Source organism: Grampus griseus, assembly GCF_964374135.1.
Source record: "Grampus griseus genome assembly, chromosome: 13".
Taxonomy (NCBI): domain Eukaryota; kingdom Metazoa; phylum Chordata; class Mammalia; order Artiodactyla; family Delphinidae; genus Grampus; species Grampus griseus.
This window is the reverse complement of record NC_139007.1, coordinates 61,149,700-61,173,728: the sequence shown is the minus strand read 5'-3', so window position 1 is coordinate 61,173,728 and position 24,029 is coordinate 61,149,700. Positions and strand designations below refer to the sequence as shown.

The 24,029-nt window shown below is 37.7% G+C and overlaps 1 protein-coding gene across 1 annotated transcript in view; it reads left to right on the top strand.

Moving 5' to 3' along the window:
- The first annotated feature begins 2,759 nt into the window (after positions 1-2,759).
- Positions 2,760-24,029, top strand: part of AHI1 (Abelson helper integration site 1) — a 208,437-nt gene continuing 187,167 nt past the window's right edge. The window contains exons 1-5 of the mRNA XM_082668729.1: positions 2,760-2,900; positions 3,282-3,344; positions 7,996-8,063; positions 9,935-10,059; positions 22,108-22,679. Coding sequence (XP_082524855.1) covers positions 8,054-8,063; positions 9,935-10,059; positions 22,108-22,679 — 707 coding nt within the window. The 5' untranslated portion in view covers positions 2,760-2,900; positions 3,282-3,344; positions 7,996-8,053. The remainder of the gene's footprint in view (positions 2,901-3,281; positions 3,345-7,995; positions 8,064-9,934; positions 10,060-22,107; positions 22,680-24,029) is intronic.

Below are 24,029 nucleotides of genomic sequence, written 5' to 3'. Positions count from 1 at the left end.
CTCTGTCAGAGACACTTGGCTCCCATTAGCCTCAATATATATACTTATTTCCTCACTCCCATTTCATGTAACCATTGTAGCCCTGACGTGCTTGCCACCTCTTCACCTGGCAAGGGAAGAAGCTGTTTATCATTTTCTATTCATTCCTATCACTCATTCCTCCATCCAATCAATCACCAAGTCCTAACATTTTCTACCTCCCCAAATCTCTTGAACTGATACACTTCTGTCCGTTCTGACCGCTCCTAGCCTTGCCCATACCACCATCATCTCTTACATGGTCTGGTCTAAAACAACAGCGTCCTAACTGATATTCCTGGATCTATATTTGCTTTCTTCCCATCCATGTTTCTACACTACAGTCAGAGTTATCTTTCTGAAATGAAAAGTTGACCATTTACTCCATGGTTAAAACTCTTCAATGGTACCCCATTGACCTCACAACATATTGTCTGGGTTTCTTCATAACTTGCTTATCTCTCTTGTCTTACTTCCTCCAAAAGCCCCCAGTCTCATTCTCAACATTTCAGTAAGCCATGCTGGTTCTTTGATTATGCCAAGCTTTCTTTTAGTGAGGATTATACTCCATTTTTTTCTACCCAGAAACCCTTCCCAACCTGGACAACTCTACACATTGTTTAGGTCTTTACTTAAATGTCACTTCTGCTATGAAACATTCCCTGACCACACACACACACATACACACACACACACACACACATATACACGCTGTATATGTGTATACAGCTTACCTCTGTAAGCTATTGTGAGGTCCAGGCAAGAGATGATAGCAGATGTACATCTCATCCAGTCTGATAGACTGGGGAATGTATTATTAAAATGCCTAATAACGAGCAGCTAGAGTTATAACCTCTCTTTGTAAAGTGGGTCCTTACGTCACAGTTGTGAGGACAGATAAAAAGTACATAAAACACCTACAATGCAAAGCCAATATATGACATCTATTATTCATTCAACAAATGTTTATGAAGTACCAACTACTTGATATGTTCTGTGGTAGATACTGGGACTTGGAAAGTTAAGGTATAATGCAAACAATTAAAATATAACTTACAGAATCAGTATCCAATGCATAACAAGATATATAGCAGGAATGTTTGGTGAAATCAGTCAACCTGGTTAAGATTCAAAGGATGGACAACATTTGGGCTGAGACATGGAGAAGTAGGAGTTTACAAGGAAGGATTCTTCAGGGAGAGGGGACAATATGCAAGAACTGGGGCATGAAAGGGTATGGATTGTTTTGCATGGTAAACGTAATTCAATATTGCTAAAGCATAAAATTGAAACAATGCAATGAGAGATGAAACTAGTCAGGGAGATGCAGTGTCTTGTATCCTAGGCAAAGTAACTCGACTTTCTCCTACAGATCATCTTTGAATAATTTTCAGGAGAGTGGTATTATCAGATTTACATTTTTAGTGAGGTCATTCTGGTAGCAGTGTGCAGAATGGAATTCAGTGATCAAAACTGGAGTCAAGAGCCTGGTAAAGAGGCCAGCTCACAATAATCCCTGTGAGAAGTGATGAAACTTGGCAGGAGGCAGTAGAGTTAAGATGGACAGACTATACCCTGGGGGGGGGGGGTGTTAAAAAGGTAGAATGGACCTGATTTGATGTTAAGAGGCATTTAGGTTGGTCTACAGGCATTTAACTAGAACACTGGGAGGATAAAACCAAGACAGAGATCCAGAAAGAGAATTAGATTTTAAGTGGAAAGATGAACATCCATTGGATTGGTAATATTTCTCACTGACTTGAGAAATTTCTCACAGGATTTAGAGAAACAAATGAGATATGCTTTGTAGGGTGTGGTGATGCTAATAGCAATGGAAAAGCAGGCCTCCAAAGAAATATGCATAATGCTCTTACCGTACAAACGAAGCAACAGGTTTTAGTGTGTGACTACAACTGCAGAAAATTCAAGAGTCCGGGAGTGACTTGACTAGTATTTTTCCATCCCTGGTGACTCAGAGCTAAAGATGGCGCTGTGGCAAAAATTAGAAGATGGGAGGGGGCACTGGGTGTAGCAAAAGATGACTTTTGGGGGGTTGCTGTTCTGCTTTAAACACATAGTGAGATAACTCAGCACCAGATGAATCGTGGACAATTTTTTCCTTAAGATTTGGTCTGTAGTACAACTCTGCATTCTCCACGCTTAAAAGGTTTCATTTCGTGGGCGCGATCGCCTGGGGGGTGACGAGAGTGTTTCTTTGCCTCATTCATATTTCCTAGACTTGGCGGGTTCCATCACAGCCTCCATCACGCTTTGCCACCTCCCGTTTTTCCCAGCGCTGGCTATAGTTCTGAGGAGCAGAGCGCTTCTTCGGGGCGACAGTGGGGACACAAGCAGGCTCCGAGAAGCACCTGAACATTTCCATGGTCCCTTCGCGCTCCAGAGGGAACGTATTCTTTCTCGTTGGAGGGCGGCGGCCTGGAGCTTCCAGCGCGGGCGCGAGGAGTCCAGCGCTCGGCCCCTGAGCGCGTGCCCGGCCGCAGCCTGAGGGCCCGCGGGCGGGCGCGCGCGCGCGTGCGCGCCCGGCCTCCGTTCCGTAGACGCCGCGACGCAGCGCCTCTGGGCCCAGGCTTAGGTAGCGCGGGGGCGGGGCCGCGGGAGGGGGCGGGGCCGCGGAGGGGCGACGAGGTCCGGCAGAGGTCCCGGCGGTGAGTCGACGCCGCATCGGTTGTCATGGGAACGGCGGCGTAGGCAGGCGCTGACGTCAACTGGCGGCGCGCTGCCCACACTGCGGCACCCAGCGGGCGCTCAGTACCGGAGTGTCTGGCGGCTGGGGAGGCGGTGCGGCCGTCTAGGTCTCAGCCCACCCCGCACGGTCCCGGCGTCGGCTCCGGAGGGACCCTGGGCAGGTCTGCGCCCTCTTCGTGAGTACCCTGCAGGCCTGCTGGTGGCGGGAGCCCGGGCTCGGGCGCTCGGCCTGCCCTGGCCCTCTTCAGGGACAGTGGCGTGGAGGGCTGCTCGGGTCCTAAGGCGCGGGGGCGGCGGGCCGGGGAGGCCGGGCGGGGGCTTCCCTGCACCACTGCAGTCTGACCCGCCGAGCGCGGCAGAGTGGAGGGATGGGGTTTCCGAGAGTTACCTCTTCGTACTTAACTTTTCATCTCCCATTCCTGGGCTCCTTTTCTCCGGAACGCTGAGCGTGGTGTCGTGAAAGAGTGAATGCAATCTTTGCCTTTCCTATTCCCGGTTCTGGTTTAACAGCGTTTAAATCAGATGCGCACTAAGTACGTACGTTTATTTCCTTTTAGGGTGTCAACCTGGTGCTGAATCTTGAACCCGTGAAATACCTTCTTAATTACATCTGAGAAAAGGTGATCGATGTGTTACGTTTCTAAGAGTATAGTTACATTAACAGGGTCGTTTCGATATGTATACAAATAGAAGAAAACGTATACTATTTAGGGATCCCTGCCAAATGGCTGTGCTACATTTCCGCATTACTGTGAAAACATCTACTGACTGGAGCATATGGCTTCTCCTTCTTTTGAGAAAAGGATGCTAACAGTTTTTCCACCTGTTGCGTTTACGATTGCTGTTACTGCTTGGGCGTTCCGGAAGAAGATTGCTTATTATGAGCACTCTGAGAAATTAAATATATATATATATATATTTGAAAGAAGTTCAAATACCAAAAGTTTTTTTAATCGTATTTAGAACCTTATATATTTATGGAGACTATTCTGATATATTAGTTTAATTATGTATACGGGTTTTGTTTGTTTCCTTTTATCCCGTGCTGTAAAATTCGGTCAAGGAGCGAATCATCCAAGCCTCTGCTTTTTCTTCCCTTGATCTTTAGTCATTTATTGGCTGATAATCAGGCTTTTAGAGAAAACATAAAATGAGATGAAATGTAATGCAGTTAATTTGTTAATTTCCCTATTTTGTATCTCTTAGCAGGTCCTGTAAAAGGGTTTGTGAGGGAGAAACTTTTAAATATAATGACATATATGAGATTCACAGATGTCATTTTAAGTTTGACCTTAATTTTTGCTGATGATCTTATCAAATATTAGTCATTCTATAATGTATTTGCCATAGTACACATTACCATTTAGAGATGATCATTTCTGTAATGTATTTGCTATGTTTATCATTTGCTATGTTTATCATTACATTAATATTAGTGTTTACTAGTTGGATTGTACGTTAGACTACTAAATAGTAGTAAACAATGTGAATACATAATTTATTTAATATTTTTTGTCTATCGCATAATTGTTTATTTTTAATACTATAATAATGGACATAAAGTAATGGGCCAGCCACTGTGCTGATAACTTTGCTTTTCAGTATTTCCTTTTCTCCTTACAATAAAGTAGGTGCCGTTTTAATTTCCCAGACAAAAAAAAAAAAAAAAGCTTAAGCCTGACTCATTTTGACCCTAGAACCATTATTACTGCCCCCCCGCACTTTTAAAATGGGATACATAGATGAAGAGAGCACAGGCCTAGCGCTCCACAGCTAGCAGTTTGGTGGGGGACGGTCACAGAAGGTTTTACCAGAGTGAAAATTCAAGGCCTAGGTAGGAGGTATGAAGATCAAGGTGCTGTCGGAGCACAGAGGAGACATATTTAACGATTGCTGTTACTACTTGGGCTTTCAGGAAGAAAATTGCTTGTTATGAGGACTCTGGGAAATTTAAAAAATATACATTTGAAAGAAATTCAAATACCAAAAGTTTTTAAAACCATCTTCAGAATCTTGTTTATTTATGGAGACTGTCTCTAACCCCTCAAAGTTAGTGAGCTCCCTAGAGAAGATACTGATACTGACCTGGATCCTTGGACTCTTTAATCAATAGAAATTGATATGAGGGCAGACAAAAAGTTTAGGTGAGGCTTTATTGGGACTTCTGTTGTTTCACGAGGGAGTGAAAACGGGAAACTGGGTGGTGGGTTGGGATGTGGGGAAGAGCTGGTTCCTTAAATGGGGAGAGGTTGGGGCCAGATTTGTGGGCTGGGCTGGAGGCGTGGCTCAGGTGTTCTGCCCACCCCATTGGTGGTGCTGTGTGCAGGGATCCTGCACAGTATGCTGCTGCTTTTGTTCCCAGCACCTCAGAAGTTGGGTTTTGGCCCTTTTGTATCTTACTGTTCATGATTCTGCCCCAACTGTGCATGCATGCAGTTGTTTTTAGTCCCTTATAGTTTATGTTTGTCCAGGTGCAGACACACCAGTAAAGGGACCCAGGTCCCAGGTCTTAGCCTGTGTCAAAGGATAGTTAGGAGTTAGAGAGACAAGAGAGGAAGGGCATTTTTCAGGAGAGAGGGGTGTATGTGTAATGGTACAAAGGCAAGAAAGAGTTTGGCACATTTGAGGGCCTGCAAGTGGTTTCACAGGGCTGGAGCCCACAGTGTGGAAGTGTGGCTAGAGAAGGGGAGGTGGAGAAAGGCAAGGGGTCATTTCACTAGTAGCTTTGGACCCCAATGGGAAGGACCTCATGTTTTCCAGTATTGGGAGCTACTGAAGAGTTCTAAACAAAGAAATGATTCCATCACATTTGTATTTTAGAAAATTCCTCTGGTGGTTTATTTTTTAAGGGTAGTGTGATGGAGGCATGGAAACAGTCTTAAAACAAACAGCAGAATCCTTCCATAGTCTTTCTGTACCTCATAGCTACTGCCTCATGTCACTGCCTGTGCAGGGTGGAGGGAGACAGTTGGAAGCAGAATTGTAGAAAGAATTATCTACACATTTCTTCTACAGGTCTTACCTTCCATTCATTCCTCCACCTGTGGCTGCCAGGTTTCTGTCCCTCCACAAAAAGCTTTGCACATGTGACTTCCTGACTGCAGATCCAGTGGACACTCTTCAAATCTTGCAAGAACTCTTCGTACCACACAATGTAGACCACTTCTTTCTTGAAACTCTTCTCCCAGTTTTTCATCTATCTCCCTGATGTCTTTTTAGTGTATTTTGTGGGCTCCCAGAATTCTGTGTTTGGCCCTTTTTTTTCTTGCAACCATCACAAATATAAATAAATGATGCCCAAATCTTTAGACTCTTATCTCCTTGCTGGATTACTATATCACCTACCAAACATAAACTGATTTTATATATATATATATTTATATGAATCTCCATACACACACACACACACACACACACTCTATATGTGTATACAGTAATAATAGCTATCATTTTTGAAGAGCTTGCCATGCTCTAGGCATTGTGCCTAGTGTTTTACCTGCATATTCTTATTTCATCTTTACAAAAACACTGTAAGTGATTTACTGTTATCATTGTCTTTTGAAAGAGTAGGAAATTGAGATTAATCTACTGACAGGTAGAACTGAGATTTGAATCCAGGAATCTGACAATAGAGCCAATGCTTATAGCTGCTTAATACCCGTCAGATATCCAGCTCAACATGCCCCGCTAAAGCTCACTGAGCGTCCCCATAAGAAGTATCTATTATAATTGTAGCTAATGTTATTGATGCTTGTTCTAAGGCACTGTTTTAACCTTTTAATCATTTAACTCTTATAACAGCCCTTTGAATAGTCACTGTTAGACTGATTTTACAGATGAGGAAACATGGCCCAGCCCATACAAGTAACCGTGGGAGATTACAGTAATTCCAGGACTTGTGTTTTAAACTACTTCACTACACTTGTGCTATACTGCACTATATTCCAATTAATGATACTACTGGTCTAATTATTTCCTTTTGAAAAAGAAGAGAATCATCCTTGACTCTTTGTTCTATCTCTTCAGTAGTTTTTATTTAATCTGTCTAAAATGTCATACATTTTCTGCTCAAGATAAAACAGAAGAATATAAGTAAACCTTTTCTTGATGACTCAGTCATAATATAGTTCAGCTATTTTCCTATATATTGAATCACCATGGAATACTATAAATATTAAATCCTTATTTGCTTTACTATTTTTTTTTCTACTTATGTGCTGTCAGGTTTCAATTACTGATACAGTTGTCTTTGCAGCCTCTCTCTTTTCTAATTTGGGGTAGATTGGAAAGATGATCAGGCTTATTGGATCTATTATCTTCTAGAAAGAGTTAATGCTGTTTCCTATCAATAAAGAATAGGAGGTTTTACTCTGTGTATTTAATGTTGTCTATTTTGTCTGTATACCGGATAGTTGTTACAGAAGTTAACTCACATAATTAGTGTATTTGTATAATCATTATTTTCTTTTTAGCATTTGTTATCAGACTTTTCTGTCCAAATTACTCCTAATACTAAAGGAACACGAATGTGGATCCCCAGGGATCTGCAACCTTAACTGATAATTGTTGAGTCAAATCAATTTTTTTTAACAGTCTTCATTTTTATTCTTAAAAATGTATGCATATTGTGTTCTAATGTGAGAATTAATGTCTGTTTTGGACACACACCCTCATCTTTTACAAAAACTGGAAATTTAAGAACATATATACTGAGTTTATCCATGGTTTTGATACACAGTGAAACACACCCAGGTATTTATTTGAGAAGATGGAATGAATGCTTGTGCTTAACCTTCTCTGTTGCAGCATTTTCAGTGGCAGGTACAGAAATATTTAAATTATCTGTGAATGTGCTACCCAGAAGCATACTTTACTAGTGTAATAGTGTATGTGCTTGGGAAAGTCACTTCTGATATGGAGTTTGGTTTCTCAAAAGTACATAGAAGTGTTCATTTTTTTTTACTTAAAATACTTTAAAAGATGTATTAATATACTAAGTTAGATGTTTATTGCCTTTCAAAAAATTTTTAAATTTTTTGTTTCAAATATATAAATATTTTACTCAATTATGATCCAGTTTGCTTTACTTTAAGACTCTAAACTGATTCAGATGTATTTAAGTCATTTACATAAGGTTGTAATAAGAGAACTTAGTTTTATTGGTATAAACCTGATGAGGTAGTAGACAGTCACATAATCTTGTGTGAAGAGTATTTTATAATTTTTATTTGGAAATTCCATATTACAAATAAATCCTCTTTGTTTTAATAGGATCCTTATTGAATCAGTGCTTTACACTATAACTCAATGCTCTCCATGAAGCTGAGATATGCCCACTGGTAAGATTTCTATGAAATTTATCTATGCAGTACATATTATTTATTTTAAAGTTTGGATTATTTTAAGGGATTCTTCAATTAAGGAATGAAGTAGATGTCATCAACCGAAAATTACATTTAGAGATATTTCATAGTTTGATATTTAGCTTTCTATGTAATGTTGGTGATAAAAGTTAATATGTATTCATTGGCTGGCAATTTGGGACTCAGCTGGGCAAGGTAAATGATAACAACATATGGTTAGTTTTTATTTTTTATTGTCAAAATGGATTTTTCACTTTAGAGTAGACTGTGGCAAACTTTTTCCTAAAAGGCAAGCTAGTAAATATTTTAGGTTTGGTCTCTGCTACAACTCCTCAGCTCTTCCATTGAGGCACAAAAGCAGCCATAACAGTTCTTAACAGAATGGGCCTGGCTGTGTTTCAATAAAACTTTACTTATTAAAACAGGTGACTGGCCTGCAGGTAGTAGTTTGCCAATACCTGCTCTTGGGCATTCATTCATTGAGCATTTATTTATTTGAAACATGTTTATTGAGTACTTACTCTGTGCTAGACCCCATGATAGTAGCTAGGGATGTAGTTATGAACTACCTCATATAATGGGAGAGACACAGTATATTTATGTATATAGATATACAAATAATTACACAAATTCAAGTTGGGTTAAGTGCTGTGAAGGAAAAGAACAGTCTGTCTTGTGAGAAACAGAAATTTAGATGAGGTTGTCAGGAAATGTTCCGCTTTAGAGGCAACATTTAAACAGGTATCCTTTTTTTTTTTTAACATCTTTATTGGGGTATAATTGCTTTACAATGGTGTGTTAGTTTCTGCTTTATAACAAAGTGAATCAGTTATACATATACATACGTTCCCATATCTCTTCCCTCTTGCGTCTCCCTCCCTCCCACCCCTGCAGGCGGTCATAAAGCACTGAGCTGATATCCCTGTGCTATGCGGCTGCTTCCCACTAGCTATCTACCTTACTAAACAGGTATCTTAACACCAACCAGCTGTGAGGAGTTAGAGGAAGTTTGCACCAGGTGGAAGCAGCTTCACATGGGAGATTGCTTGTTCTGGCAGAAGAGCTAAAAACAAGGATGTCTGGCTAGAATGTAGGGATCTAAGGGGATATTTATGTTTTGTTTTTTTTAAATAGATCTTTATTGGAATATAATTGCTTCATAATACTGTGTTAGTTTCTGTTGTACACCAAAGTGAATCAGCCATATGCATACATATGTCCCCATATCCCCTCCCTCTTGAGCCTCCCTCCCATCCTCCCTATAGGGATATTTGTTTTAATTGAAGCTGTAGAGGTAGACAGACCAGGAAGTAAGAACCATGTAGGGCATGTGAAGGACTTGCTTTATTTTGTCCTAAGTGAACTGGGAAACTTACAGGGTCTTAAGCAAGGTACTAGCATGATCTGATTTATGTTTTAAAGGGGAAAACAACTTTCAGCTTTTAATATTTGTTGAAGGCTGAGTGTTGGCCAGGAAAGCACTAGTCATTTTTCATGAAAAAATGATCTTTGACATAGGATTATTCCGATTTTACACATAAGGCAAATGAAGTTTAGAGATGTTAAGTGACTTGTTTAAGGCCATGTAACAGTCGTAGGTGCTACTGTGCATCATAAGTAAAGAGTTAACTTAGCAAAGGAAACGTTTAGAGGGAGTAGCCCGAAAGGTAAGATGGATATAGGTGAGTGTGGTGTCACCAAAGCCAAAAGAAGAGTTTTTAAGAAAGAAGGACTAATCCTTTTAACTCCTGCGGGTATTTACAAGGCTGTGGGGGTTTTATTTTTTAACATGATATGTGTGATAATAGAGTTGCATAGAAAATGACATGAGTCATTATCATTTGTAGTTGAGAGTGAAGCAAAGGTGAAGACCAAAGTTCGCTTTGAGGAATTGCTTAAGGCCCACAATGATCTAATACGTGAAAGAAGAAAACTGAAGAAAAAAATTGGCAAATCTGGAGAAAAAATCTCAGTGAGTAACTGATCATTTGGTAATAGTGTCTTGTATATCTGCATAAAATTATGACTTTCATATGAAAACTCCAAGGAACTTTGGAAATTAAAAACAGTAAATCTGTGTTGTGGTCAATAATGTGGTAAAGTAAAGCTTGCATTAGAATCAGCCTCACTCTTCACTCTTTGAGTATTGAGTTCTTGAGTGCTGTCCTACAAGAATAACAGACCAACTGGTTAAAGTGATTAGGGATAACAGGGAAACGCAAAACTAGACGTATTACACGTTCTTGAAGAAAACCAAGATTTTTAACCCAGAATTGTGAAGAACTTAAGAAATAATATCTTACTTTGGATATTTAATGGCTTATCTGTATTTAGACTTATTCATCTGATTCTACCCAGCAGAGCCAGGAGAAATCAGTGGAACCTTAAAGAAATACTTAACCTTTTCTACTTGAGGTATACTTTCAAATGATAGAATTTTTGGTAGCACTCTTGAAGGGATTGAAAATACAGAACTCAAAGCAATACTAAACAAATCAGCAATTAACTACAACCTGATTCCCAAGGTATTATAGAGTCTGTAATAGTATCCCAGTTAATGCACTGTTCACTCTTCAAACCTATCTCGCTATTTCCATTGCACCTTTTACCTCTTTGACCATAATCTCCGCACAAATAAATAACTTCATGCATGTTCTGGTAATTGGTACATGCATGTCCTGGTAATTGGTACAAAGAATACATACATTTCTTTGGCAGGAGTTTTATGAGTTATATGCATCCTACATTTTACTTGTAGCATATTTTACCCTAGTCTGTATTTTGTCATGAGACCTGTTCATTTTAATACTGTCTGGCAGCCATCAGTGTAATAGTTATATTCTCAAGTGAGGCAAAAAAAAAAAAAAAAAGTTATAGCATTGGCTAGAATGCAGCTGCACACATGTGAGGGGTTCATAGTATACCAGTACTACTGCATACTATTGAAGAACTGCTGACAGAATGGATCAGATTAGGTCTCCCATAGTGGATGCTGCTCTAAAATAGAATATGCCACTTCTGGTGTACCAGTGTGCAGCATGGTAGGGAAGAGTGGCATACCGACGATGCAGCATTGCTTACTGGGATATGCCCTCCCCTTGAGTAAGGTGGTGTACATTTCGCAAAAGCAGAAAGAACCCTGGACACAACTGTCTGCAGAATATTTTTATGGACTCAGTCAAAGTAGAAACTCATACTTTCTCTCACTGTCAGAACTGGGCCTTTTGTGCATGAATAAGGTGCAGTTTAGGCCAGGAATGCTAAATTAAATGGATAACTAGAAAATGGGCAGAAGATATGTTAATTTATCCAAGGTCCAGTTTAGATGTTGGGGACACACAAGTGGGAGGTGATTAAATGTAATCTACTCAGCCTCTTTTGGCACACACCAGGCCATTCAAGGTCTCTCTTAATTCAGAGATAAGTATTCTTAAAAAAAATATTTAGGAAGAGATTTTTCAGCTCAACGGAAGAGGATTATTCCTGGAAAACAAACTATTTTTGAAATGATTTACTTTAGCAAACAGAGGAGGAATACCTGCTTTTATTTACTAGATAACGGTGCTCTCTATCTTTCAAGCACTCTTCTAAACATTTTATATATATTCACTCATTTTCAATACAAACAATAAAATTATGAAGTTTTATATCCATTTATAGATGGGGAAACTAGATCACAGAGAGGTTGAGTAACTTACCCAAAGTTAGTGGCATAGTTAGTGGTAGAACCAGGATTCAAACTCTGACAGTCTGACTGCAGAATCCATTCTCTTAACCACAACCCAATAGGACCCCTTTTAATAAGGCATGAAGTGATGGGATCTCTTCAGAACAAGAACAAGGACTCCCATGTGCAGAACAGGCTGACACTGAAAAGGAAGCAAGCTGAAATAAGAAAACTAGGCAAAGAGAAAGCCATAATAAAATTCGTAATAATGGCAGGTTCATTTTACTGTTTTTCCACTGCCTATCAGGCACTCTGATAAGAGTTTTACAAATATTATTTCTGATTTTTATGTTAATCATGAAAATAGATATTAGAGCTCTTATTTTGCATATGAGAAATTTTATGAACATCTGAACAGAAAATGACTTACCATCTTTGCCAGGGCTGTATAGGCAGAAATAGAGTAAGTAGGAGTTATTTTATATATATATATATATATATATATATATATATATTTTTTTTAACATATAACAAAGATTTTATTTAAATCATTAATTAATGAGGGAACCAGTAAGATGTTATAACCAGTTCAGATGGGTTTAATTTACAGAGATTTATCTAACAGACAAAATTCAGTTGCATTGTATTAATAGAAATCATTTACATAGCTATGGACAGGAAACATCTGTATTACTATCAATTTTCTACATGTTAACCCTCTTTCTCTACTGAGTTGTAAAATAGTCAAAGACAGTGAAGCAGAAATAACCAGAATGGATGAGCTAACTTTCACTCATTAGATTTCAGAGACTTTCTTACACTGGAGTAAAATCAAAACAACCTGCAGTCCTTCTGTTCAGGGATAACCTACATATACGAATTTTGTGCCATATTTTTTAATATCGTGTAAGAATTGTAGAATAAGGATTTAAAACCACAGGCTCCACGTTCTCTCTTCATTGCTTCCTTAAAACTATATCTCAGGCCTAAGTAATAGAATTGACACCATGGAAGAATTTAATTAGTAATATGTCAGACAAATATGAAGCATTGTTCATGAGAAGAAATGGCTGCAACTAAAATGAAAGCTGTAAGAAATAACAAGGACATATAGAAATACTTGACCTACAAGTAAGTGTTCCCAGACGGCACTAGTGGAGCAGAAACAGTAAAAAGAGCACGAAGAGGAACCCTTCTGAGGTTAAAAAAACATCTAGGAAGAGATGAACACATCTTGCATTTCAGGTAAATTTTATGAGATGAGAACTATATCTGAAAACTGTAATAAAAAAAAAGATAAATTTTGGGAACATCTAAACAGAAGAAGAAACATCTAGTGCATTTCAGACTTCTCTCTAAAAACACTAAGGCCAAAGACAATGGAGCAATATCTCTACAATATTTAGGGGAAAATTGTGTTCCAAGGAATCTACTTGCCTAAATTGTCAGTCAGTTGTGAGGGCAATAGCGAGCATGTGAATTAGCAAAAAATTGCTCTAGTGTTCCCTCCCTGAAAAAAACAAGAAAACTACTGAAGATGGATTAGTTGAATGTGTAGTACCATTTCCAGAGACATGAATCAAAATGAAGGATTTAAAATATATATATCTGGTTGAGCCTTGAAACCAGTTAAATATGTAGAAGTTTCTTAGACCAGGTGTTTCAAGACGCTATGATACAAGAACTAGTATTGATAGAGTTGCTTTAGCTTCTGGGGGAAAAGGTCAGTTACAGTCTCATTTTATCTCACATTAAATTACACTTCAGACATCTTAAAAAAGTAAATGTAAAAATCTAAATTAGTAGACAAATACCTAAATAAGAAAATAGAAATGGACTGGTTCGGTTTTCCAGTGTAGAAATATACTCTGATCTTAAAAGGAATGAGAGACATCCCAAGTAACGAGAATACTCCCTGTCTGCACACAGAAGACTCACTAAATATTTGTTGAATGAATAAATCTGATGTAGAAAATACTTTTTTGAGTCAGAAACAAATGCAACTAAAAGCCAATTCACTGAGGAAAATATGTGATTTTTTTTAATAGCCACAGATCTAATACTCTTTTATATAGCCAATAATATATAATAATTGTTAACATTTATTGAACATCTATATTCTGGAATTAGAAGGATCTTTTCAGTGTTTTATAGTTATTACCCTATCAATCTTCAGAGCAACCTTATGAGTAAGTTCCATTCCTATTGTTAACATGTAAAGAAATGCCACAAATAGTAAGATACTAAATCTCTAAGTGAGCAAAAGGCATGAAAAATAAAACTAATTACAAGAGAAAATAACATTGACTAATAAAATATAGAAACACTTTAAAAGCTATTCAGATTGGAAACCAGAGATGGTATTTTTGCTTACCAAATAAGTATTCGAAAGTTTATTAGCAGGGTAGAGAGCAAAGCTTTTTAATATAAGGTTCATAGAAAGGTGAAGCAGTACAACAAGTATAGACAACCTTTTCAGGAAGTTTGGCTGTAAAAAGGGATATTGTGAAGATGATATTGATTGCATTCAGGTATTTAAATGCTGATAGCTGGAAGATAATGGAGAAATTGATGATGCGGGAGAGGAAAGTTTTCTAGAACACAAGAAGACCCACCTCTTTATTTATTTATTTTTATTTTTATTGGGGTATAGTTGATTTACAATGTTGTGTTAGTTTCAGGTGTACAGCAAAGTGAATCTGTTATACATATACATGTATCCACTTGTTTTTAGATTCTTTTCCCATATAGGCCATTACTAATAGGCCATTATAGTTCCCTGTGCTATACAGTTGGTCCTTATTAGTTATCTATTTTATATATAGTAGTGTGTATATGTCAGTCCCAATCTTCCAATTTATCCTTCCCCCTCCCCTTACCCCCTGGTAACCATAAGTTTATTTTCTACATCTGTAATTCTATTTCTGTTTTGTAGATACGTTCATTTGTAGCCTTTTTTTACATTCCACATATAAGCAATATCATGATATTTGTCTTTCTCTGTCTGACTTCACTCACTGTGACAATCTCTAGGTCTATCCATGTTGCTGCAAATTGCATTATTTCATTCGTTTTTACGGCTGAGTAATATTCCATTGTATATATGTATCACATCTTTATCCATTCCTCCGTTGATGGACATTTAGGTTGCTTCCATGTCCTGGCTATTGTAAATAGTGCTGCAATGAACATTGGGGTGCATTTATCTTTTCAAATTATGGTTTATATATCTGGAGAAAACCATAATTCAACCCACCTCTTTATAATGAGAAGGAAAAGAAAAAGGTCATTTGGGGTGCATGAAAATTTGTAGACTTGGTAGCAGAAAGTTGCTACCAAGCAGCTTCCCTTTTTTAAAAAAAATATTATTTATTTACTTATTTATTTACTTATTTTTTTATTTTTGGCTCTGTTGGGTCTTCGTTTCTGTGCGAGGGCTTTCTCTAGTTGTGGCAAGCGGAGGCCACTCCTCATCACTGTGCGTGGGCCTCTCACTATCGCGGCCTCTCTTGTTGCAGAGCACAGGCTCCAGACGCGCAGGCTCAGTAGTTGTGGCTCACGGGCCCTGTTGCTCCGCGGCATGTGGGATCTTCCCAGACCAGGGCTGGAACCCGTGTCTCCTGCATTAGCAGGCAGATTCTCAACCACTGCGCCACCAGGGAAGCCCACAGCTTCCCTTTTAATGGCTTTTATCTGTGAAAGTGAGTCAATAAGTGACAGTACTGGACATCAGAGGTGAGTGAAGGAAGTTTGAAATAGCCACAAAAGAGTGCATATGAACAGATTATGCAGCATAGAAGAATTGTCCATAGCTTTGAGGCCTCAGTTGAATTTGTAGACTAAATGTTTACAATAGTGCCAAGTTTTGAAGTGGTTCTTCCAGCAGTATTCAACAGCCTGGTTATAGTTATAGAGATGAAAGTCAATTTGAATAGTACCTGGAGTTTTTCCAGACAGGTGAGATGGATGGAAAGTACATGATAATGATGAGTGATGAATGAAGTGACGGATTATGGAATCAAAGCATCAGGAACTAAAGATGAGAGGAATGATGAATAAGGAGAATATATTGGGTTCAGAGCATAATGAATGATTTATTATTTTATACCACTAAGTCTGGAGTGGTTTGATACTCAGCAGTAATAGGTAGAACAAATACAGTAAGTCCCTGACATACGAACCTTCAAGTTGCAAACTTTCAAAGATGCGAACGTGCGTTCATGTCCAGTCACGTTAGTTAATTCACGTGTCTGGCATATATTGTCACGTGTGTGCATCCTCTACAAGTGGTTGTGCTTTTGTGTACTTTACAGTACTGTATAGGGTACAGTAGTACAGTATCTTTATTTCAAGCCCAGGATGTCTAGAAGTAAGTGTAAAAGCAGCGGTATATAGCCGATTGTGTTAGTTGGGTACCTAGGCTAACTTTGTTGGACTTAAGAGACAAATTGGACGCGCTCTCAGAATGGAACTCGTTCTTATGTAGGGGACTTACTGTAAATATAAATTGCTAAGTAGAGAATAAACACTCAAACTGTAGCTATTATTAATTTTGAAGATGCATCTGAATTTTTGCCTTTTAAAGGGGGAAATTTAAATCATGCTCTGTTCATTATCATTGTCAGTTTTATATCACCTTGATTTCATTCCTTTATTTTTTCCTATCTCATTTTATCCTAATAACTGGTATTTAATAGAGGCAATAACTTCTTTTATGAATGACAGCTTGTGAAAATGTTTGTGTTAAATTAATTTTAAAGGGTGGAAAATATTCTAGATTCTCTAGCTGTTAATAATATCCTTTAGTTGATTTATGTATTTATTCACCTTTATCAAGCACAACATTCCAAGGGCTCAGAGCTCAGTTCCCAGGAGCCGGCCACGGGCTGGTCCTGAAAACAGGCCTGTTTTGGGATCTGAATGATTTGAGCAACCAGGGCTGCTGAGTTAACCCTTTTCTGCACAACCTTTAACCAGACTGATTAGAAAAAAAAGGAAATGAGCACAAATTACCAATATTAGGAATATAAGAGGGGTTCACTGCACATGTGTTAAAGAGCTTAAAATGGTAATAAGGGAGTAGTATGAAATAACTTCATTTCAATAAATTTAGCAGCTTAGAAGAAATGCATAAATTACTTGAAGGACACAAACTACCAAAGCTCACTCAAAAAGAGACAGATAACTTGAATATTGTATATCTTTTAAAAAAATGTGTCTGTGGTTAAAAACCTGCCCACAAAGAAAACCAGGTGGCTAGTTTTCTCAGCTGGCTTCACTGATAAATTTTGCCAAATTATTTAAGAAATCATAATAATTCTATATAAACTCAGACTATGCAGAAAGAGTGACTACTTCTCCACTCTTTTTGGGGGCAATTATTAAGTACCCTAAAACAAAAACCAGATGAAGACATTACAGGAAACCTACACCAGTATCCCTTTTGAATCTAGAGCAAATATCTTCCACAGAATGTTAGGAAATCAGTCTTACATTATATAAAAATGATAATATGCTGTGACCAGTGGGGTTTATCTCAGGAATATATCACAACATTTGAAAAAAGTAGTCGGTGTAATTTGCCATATCATAAGATTAAATAAAACCATATGATCATCTCAACAAATGCAATAAAAAGATGACAAAATTCGTCACCCATTCTGATAACTCTTAAACAAAAAGAATAGAAGGAAGCTTCCTCAACTTGATAAAGGGCATCTACAAAAACCTACAGGTAAAATTGTACTTAAAAGTAAAAAACTGAAAGCTTTTGCCCTAAGCTTGAGCACATCACCATGCATATTCATAATTGTGCAGGTGACCCTGACTAATGCAATAATGCAATTTTTTAAAAAGAGCATAAAGATCATAAGTGAAGAAGTAAAAGAATCTCATCTGCAGTTGACAAACTCTCTAAAAAGTGCTGTTAGAACTATTAAATGAGTTTAGCAGAATATAAAGTCCAAGTATAAACCAATTGTATTTCTACACCAGTAATGAATAACTTAATTAAAATTTAAAATATCATTTATAGTAGTAACAAAAATATGTAGCAGTCAAGGAAGAATTTATCAAAAAATATGTGAGACCTGTATACTGAAAATCCCCCAACTGCTGAAAGTAAAAACCAAATAAATAAAGAGATATCCGTATTCATGGATTGAAAGAATCATTATTGTCAAATAATTATTGACAGATTATTATTATCCATTCTCTGAAAGTTGATCTATTGATTCAATTCAAAGTGCCAGCAGACTTTTAAGAATTGAAAATATAATTATAAAATTTATTTGAAAATTTAAACAACAGACCTAGAATAGCCAAAACAATTTTGCAAAGGAAGAACAAAGTCAAAGGAATTTTGTCATCTGATTCAAAACTCTCTGTAAAGTTTTAGTAACCAAGACAACCTGGTATTCTCATAAAGGTGGATATGTAAGTCATAGATCAGAAGAGACTCTAGAAATCGACCCAAATGTGTATGGTCAATTGATTGTTGACAAAATTGCCAAGGTACATCAAAATGAGGAAAAGGACAATCTTTTCAACAAATGGTGCTGGGACAATCAGATATACATATACAGTATTACAAACTGACTATATCATGTTCAGAAATTAAATAGAAATGGATCAACGACCTAAAAAACATAAGAGCTAAAACTATATAACTTGTAGAAGAAACAGGATAAAACCTTGGTAACCTTGAGTTATAAATAGATTTCTCAGGATACAAAAGCATGAACCATAAAAGAAAAAAGGGATAAACTGGGTTTTGTGAAAATTCAAAACATTGCCAAGAAAATGAAAAAGTAAATTATAAATTGAGAGAAAGTATTTGCAACACACTGTCTGATAAAGTGTATTTAGGACATTTTAAGGACTGTCAGAACTCAATGATGTGAAACAACCTTACAAAAATGCGCAAAAGATTTGAACATTTAAGCAAAGAAGAGATACAGATAGCAAATAAGCACATGTAAAGATTCTCAGGGTCATTAGTATTTAGGAAAATGCAATTTAAAAAAATGAGATACCATTATACACCTGTTACAACACAAAAAGATGAAAATTAACAATGTGGACTGCTGACAAGTGTGTTAAGTAACTAGAACTCATACATTTGGGAGTGTGACCTGGTACAGCCACTTTAGGAAGCAGTTTGACAGTTGTTTAAGAACTTAACTGTGTACTGACCATATAGTATATTAGTTCCACTAGTGGGTATTCACTCAAGAGAAAGGAAGACATATAATATGCAAAACTGGAAATAACTCAAATGTCCATTAATTGGTATATGGAGAAATAAAATGTAGTGTCTCTCCACGCAATGGAATACTGCTCAGTAATGCAAGGGAATAAATTACTATAATCTCAACAACATGTATAAATCCCAAAGCTTTAGGCTGAGTGAAGGAAACTAGATGCAAAAAGCTATATACTATATGATTCCATTTATATGAAATTCCAGGCAAGTCAAAATTACAGTGATAGAAAACAGATCAATGGTTGAGCGGAGCCAGGACATGGAGGGGTAGGAGTTTACTTTGTAAAAGAACATGTGGGGTCATGGGTGTTTAACATCATGATTGTGGTGGTGTCACAGCTGTATACATTGCCAAAATTCATTTAAGTATACACGTAAAACTGGTGAATATTACTGTACTTCACATAATTTATTGTTATGTGTCAAAAAGTGGATTTAAAAAACAAACTAAAGCAAAAATCCTAAATGAGGCACGGACGGTAAAGATAAAAGGATGGGCAAAGATATAATAGAACAGGAACAAACGTATTTCGGACACTTTAGAATTCAGTGATAATCCATGAAATATGAAATACCATGAAGTAGACCTTTTTAAATTATAGTATGACAAAACTAGAAATCAGTAACAAAAGTTTAAAATTTATAAACTACTCGAAAATGTAAACACTATCTCATGACGTTGTTAGCAAGACAAAGGAAATCCAAACCACAAAAACAGGAATTTAAAAAGTAATGAAACTATCAATTCAGTGCAATGGAATTTTGGGATGCTACCACAGATGCTCTGGGAATTGTATTTAAAATGATGTTATTAGTACAAAGGTTGACAGATCAGTGGAAGAGAGTAAATAAATAAATAAACTGAGCCTCATCTATTTAGCTTCCCCAGGGTTTTGTTTTCAAAACCATAATTCGTTTTTCTATTTCTAATTCTTGGTTATCTTTTTCCAGTTATTGGAGTGTCCTCACAGTTTTTATCGATTGCCACTACGTTTCTGGTTCCAAGAAAATAGAGAAATTTGCATTTGCCCCATTTTGACATAATGGAAATTCAAGGTTATTAGGTATGACTGTGTTCATAGAAAAACAACAAAAATAAGTTTCTGAAGAGATTAGCAATGACTTTCCTTGTGTGAGGGAACCCAGGATTGAACTTCGGGTCTTCTTTTTCTAAGTAATTTCTGAATTTTTTTACTATTTTTAATGTTTTGTTTTCTTACTGTTTTAAGTTAAGCATATATTGCTTCTAGAAAAAGAACATGTGAAAATAAACTTTTTTTTAAGAGAGAAAATATTTTAATTAGATTTGATTAGAAAAGATTTTTTTGAGGATATGGATTCAGAATTTATCCTTGAAGAATAGATAGAATTTGGAAATACATTTTAGGTAAGCAGAAGAGTCTTGGAGATGGTAAAATATTGGATATTGGGTTACTAGTTCTTCTAGCATTTTCCCACCTTTTCACGTATATTAGATATTTTCTAACCACTTTCAAACATGAGGATTTTCGAAAATTGAACTTCAGTCTTCACTGGTAAGCTCGTCCATTTCTGGGAGAATTCTTCATTTTGGTATTGGCTTCCATCTTATAGCACTTCGGTTTTGCCCTTTCTGTTTTTTTATTTGTTTGTTTGTTTGTTTTTTCCTTTTGCGGCACGCACGCCTCTCACCGCTGTTGCCTCTCTGGCTGCGGAGCACAGGCTCCGGACGCTCAGGCCCAGCGGCCATGGCTCACGGGCCCAGCTGCTCCATGGCATGCGGGACCCTCCCGGGGCACAAACCCGTGCCTCCCCACATCGGCAGGCGGATTCCCAACCACTGCGCCACCAGGGAAGCCCGCCCTTTCTGTTTTTGAACACATATCTTAAGCTTTTATTTCTGTCGTTCGAAATTTTAATTCTAACATCTACTTTTTTTTTTAATCTCATACTTTTGAATTTCTTCATTATATTCCACTTCTTTTAAATTATTTTATTTATGCTATTTATTTTTCTTCCTTGTTAATTTTTCTGTTTTATTGGATTTGGTGGCTTTTCCTTCATGGTGCTGCTTTCCTTCCGTGTTTGTTAGTTGTTAGTCATCTTTGTATTTGAAAATTTTTCTCCTGCCTGTTGGTTGTTTTCAACATAGTCTGCTTCTGCTGTTGGTGAGGGTTGTACCTACCTAAAACAGGAAGCCATATCTGTATTCAGCTGCTTTGGTCTCTGGGTGAAAGTCACCATGTAACACGAACGGAGGAGGAAGACAGAGCTGTCCCTCCCAACTCCTCAATTGGTCATTGTCAGGCTTGTCCCTCTTCCTGAATTACTTGATTCAGCTTCTCCAGAACCAGCCTTTTCTCTGGAGAAGTCTTTTCCTATGTGCTGTGGTTTTCTCTGGTAGTTTACTAGATCTAATCCTGCCTGGTTTTTTTTATCCTTGGGGAATTTCTCAAAATGTTTATTTCGTTACTAGTAACATTCGGTTTTGATTTCTAGCCTGATTGTCTATTAAAAATATCTCTCATTTTAAATAATTTTGTTTGTAGAAAGAGGTACAGGTGCGTGCTTAGTCTGTCATTTGATCTAACTTGATAATATTTAATACTTAGCAGCATTTTCAGTGATACATTTGGACTAATTGCAGAGTAATCCTAGAGCTATAAACCTTTGGTTTTTGAATGTAATTATGAAGCAAGATAAATGACCCGTGTGTGTTTTCTATTGGGAAACATGAAATGGTTTAACCATGGCTCTTTTAGCATTTTCACAAATATCTAGATTAGAGTATGGATCATTCTGCCAAAGAGGAAACTAGCATTTGACATTTGAGCAGTTAACTCACTTCTGAAAAGTCATTAAGTACTTTTTCCTTTGTTAACTAGTTAATTCATTTGACCTGAAGTTATTCTCAAGATTGCTAATCTAACGCTGGGAGAATAACTAGGAAAACGCTCATCAGATGCCGTAGAATGGTGTCACAGTGCTCAAGTAAAAAGTGAAATAATCCTCCCAGTATTACACATTGTGGAACACTTGTCATTATTTTTATCTTCACGTAACTAAACTGTGCTTAGCTGAAACTTTGTTATTGTATCGTCTTCTCCTAGCTTGATGCAGTCAGAAGCAATCTTCAGAAAATCAGAGAAACTAAAAGTGATGATATAAGTGCTGCTAACACTAAGAACCCAGGGAAGAACATGCGAGTCACTAAAAACAAACCAAGAGATCCGCAGCCAGCAACTGAAGATCCAGATAATGATGTTACTGTGGAGGACGACAAGCAAGAAAAGGCAAATAAAAAGGTTATAAAAACAGCACTCCAGGTGACAACACAAGAAGTGGAGCCGGAAACTCCTGAGAAGAAGGCGGATGCAACACCCCAGAAAGCACGGACCAAGCCACTGCCAGGTGTCACTCGTGAGAAAAGTGAGAAGGCCGAGGAAGGAGAAAATAGTTTAGATGACGAAGAACTGATGCAAGCATACCAGCTCCAAGTAGCTGAAGAAATGGCAAAGGAGATTAAGAAGAAAATCCGGAAGAAACTCAAGGAGCAGTTGGCTTACTTTCCCTCAGAGACTTCCTTTCCTTCAGACACTTCATTGTATGATGACAAATTGAACGGTGAAAAAAGAAAAAAGAAAAAAAAGAAAGTTCCAATCCTGTCTAAATCTGAAACAAGGTATGTTACATTGATGAATATAAAATGTCCTCTTAAAAAAACACTATTATTTTCAGCTTTTGAGTGATACCTGTAGTTTTGTTACTGAGTCTAAGATCATACTGCTCGCCACATGACAGGCCAATAATCGAGAGATGAGTTGCTGGGGCAAGGAATGACGGCTTTATTTGGAAAGCTGGCAAACCGAGAAGATGGTGGGATCATGCCCCCAAAGAACCATCTTGCCTGAGTTAGAATTCAGGCTCCTTTCATACTAGAAGGGGAAGGAGTAAAGTCAAACACTTCCTGGTTCTCATCAGCCTCCAGAGGGGATGTGTTGATTTCTTCCTCCCTGCAGTCATTCACAGGTGGGCCTGGTCAGGATGTTTCCTGTGAGCTAAACAAAGGTATTTTAGCTTAATGCTCGTTACCTGGGAAGCAGGGCTCCCAGAGATGGGCCATTATGTATAATTTAAGCTTATAGGCAACATCCCTTTAGTGATTAACTTGTAATAGAATACAAAAGGTTCTTCCCTATTACATTTTCACAAAGAAAATGTTTAGTCCTCCTTTTGGACACATAGCCAGTACAATACTAACGGCTAACCTTTATGTGGCCCCTTCCTGTGTGCTTAATGCTTTACAAGGAATACATGCTTTTTCCCTTATAACAACCCTATAAGGAATAATATTATCATCCTGTTTTGCAGGTGAGGAAACTGAAGGGTTTAAGTCACAGAACCAGTAAGAAGCTGAGTAACCTTGGCAGTTTTGCCTTAAGAGTCTTTACCCTAACTATTCACATCTGCTTATTAAATAATTGAAACCTAAGTAGCCCCTTTATTGAGCTACAAATGCCTGTTTGGATATATGAAAATAACATTTTCCCCTTAGTTTACAAATAACGTTCACTCATTGTAGAACACACAGACACAGAGAGGAAAACAAAAGTAATCCAACCGTACAAAGATAATCACTATTAGCAATTTTGTATTCCTTTAGTCTTTTTTTTTGTTTTTTGTTTTTTTTTGCGGTACGCAAGCCTCTCACTGTTGTGGCCTCTCTCATTGCGGAGCACAGGCTCCGGACGCGCATGCCCAGCAGCCATGGCTCACGGGCCTAGCCGCTCTGCGGCATGTGGGATCTTCCCGGACCGGGGCACGAACCCGTGTCCCCTGCGTTGGCAGGCAGACTCTCAACCACTGCGCCACCAGGGGAGCCCTCCTTTAGTCTTTTTTTATATACAATGCTTATACATATATGCTTACATATACAGTGTGAGCATCTGTGAGTATATTCATGTTTATATGTCTCTCCTTGGGGAAAACAAGACAAAAAAAATCTTTTAACTACTCTGATTAAATTTGTTTT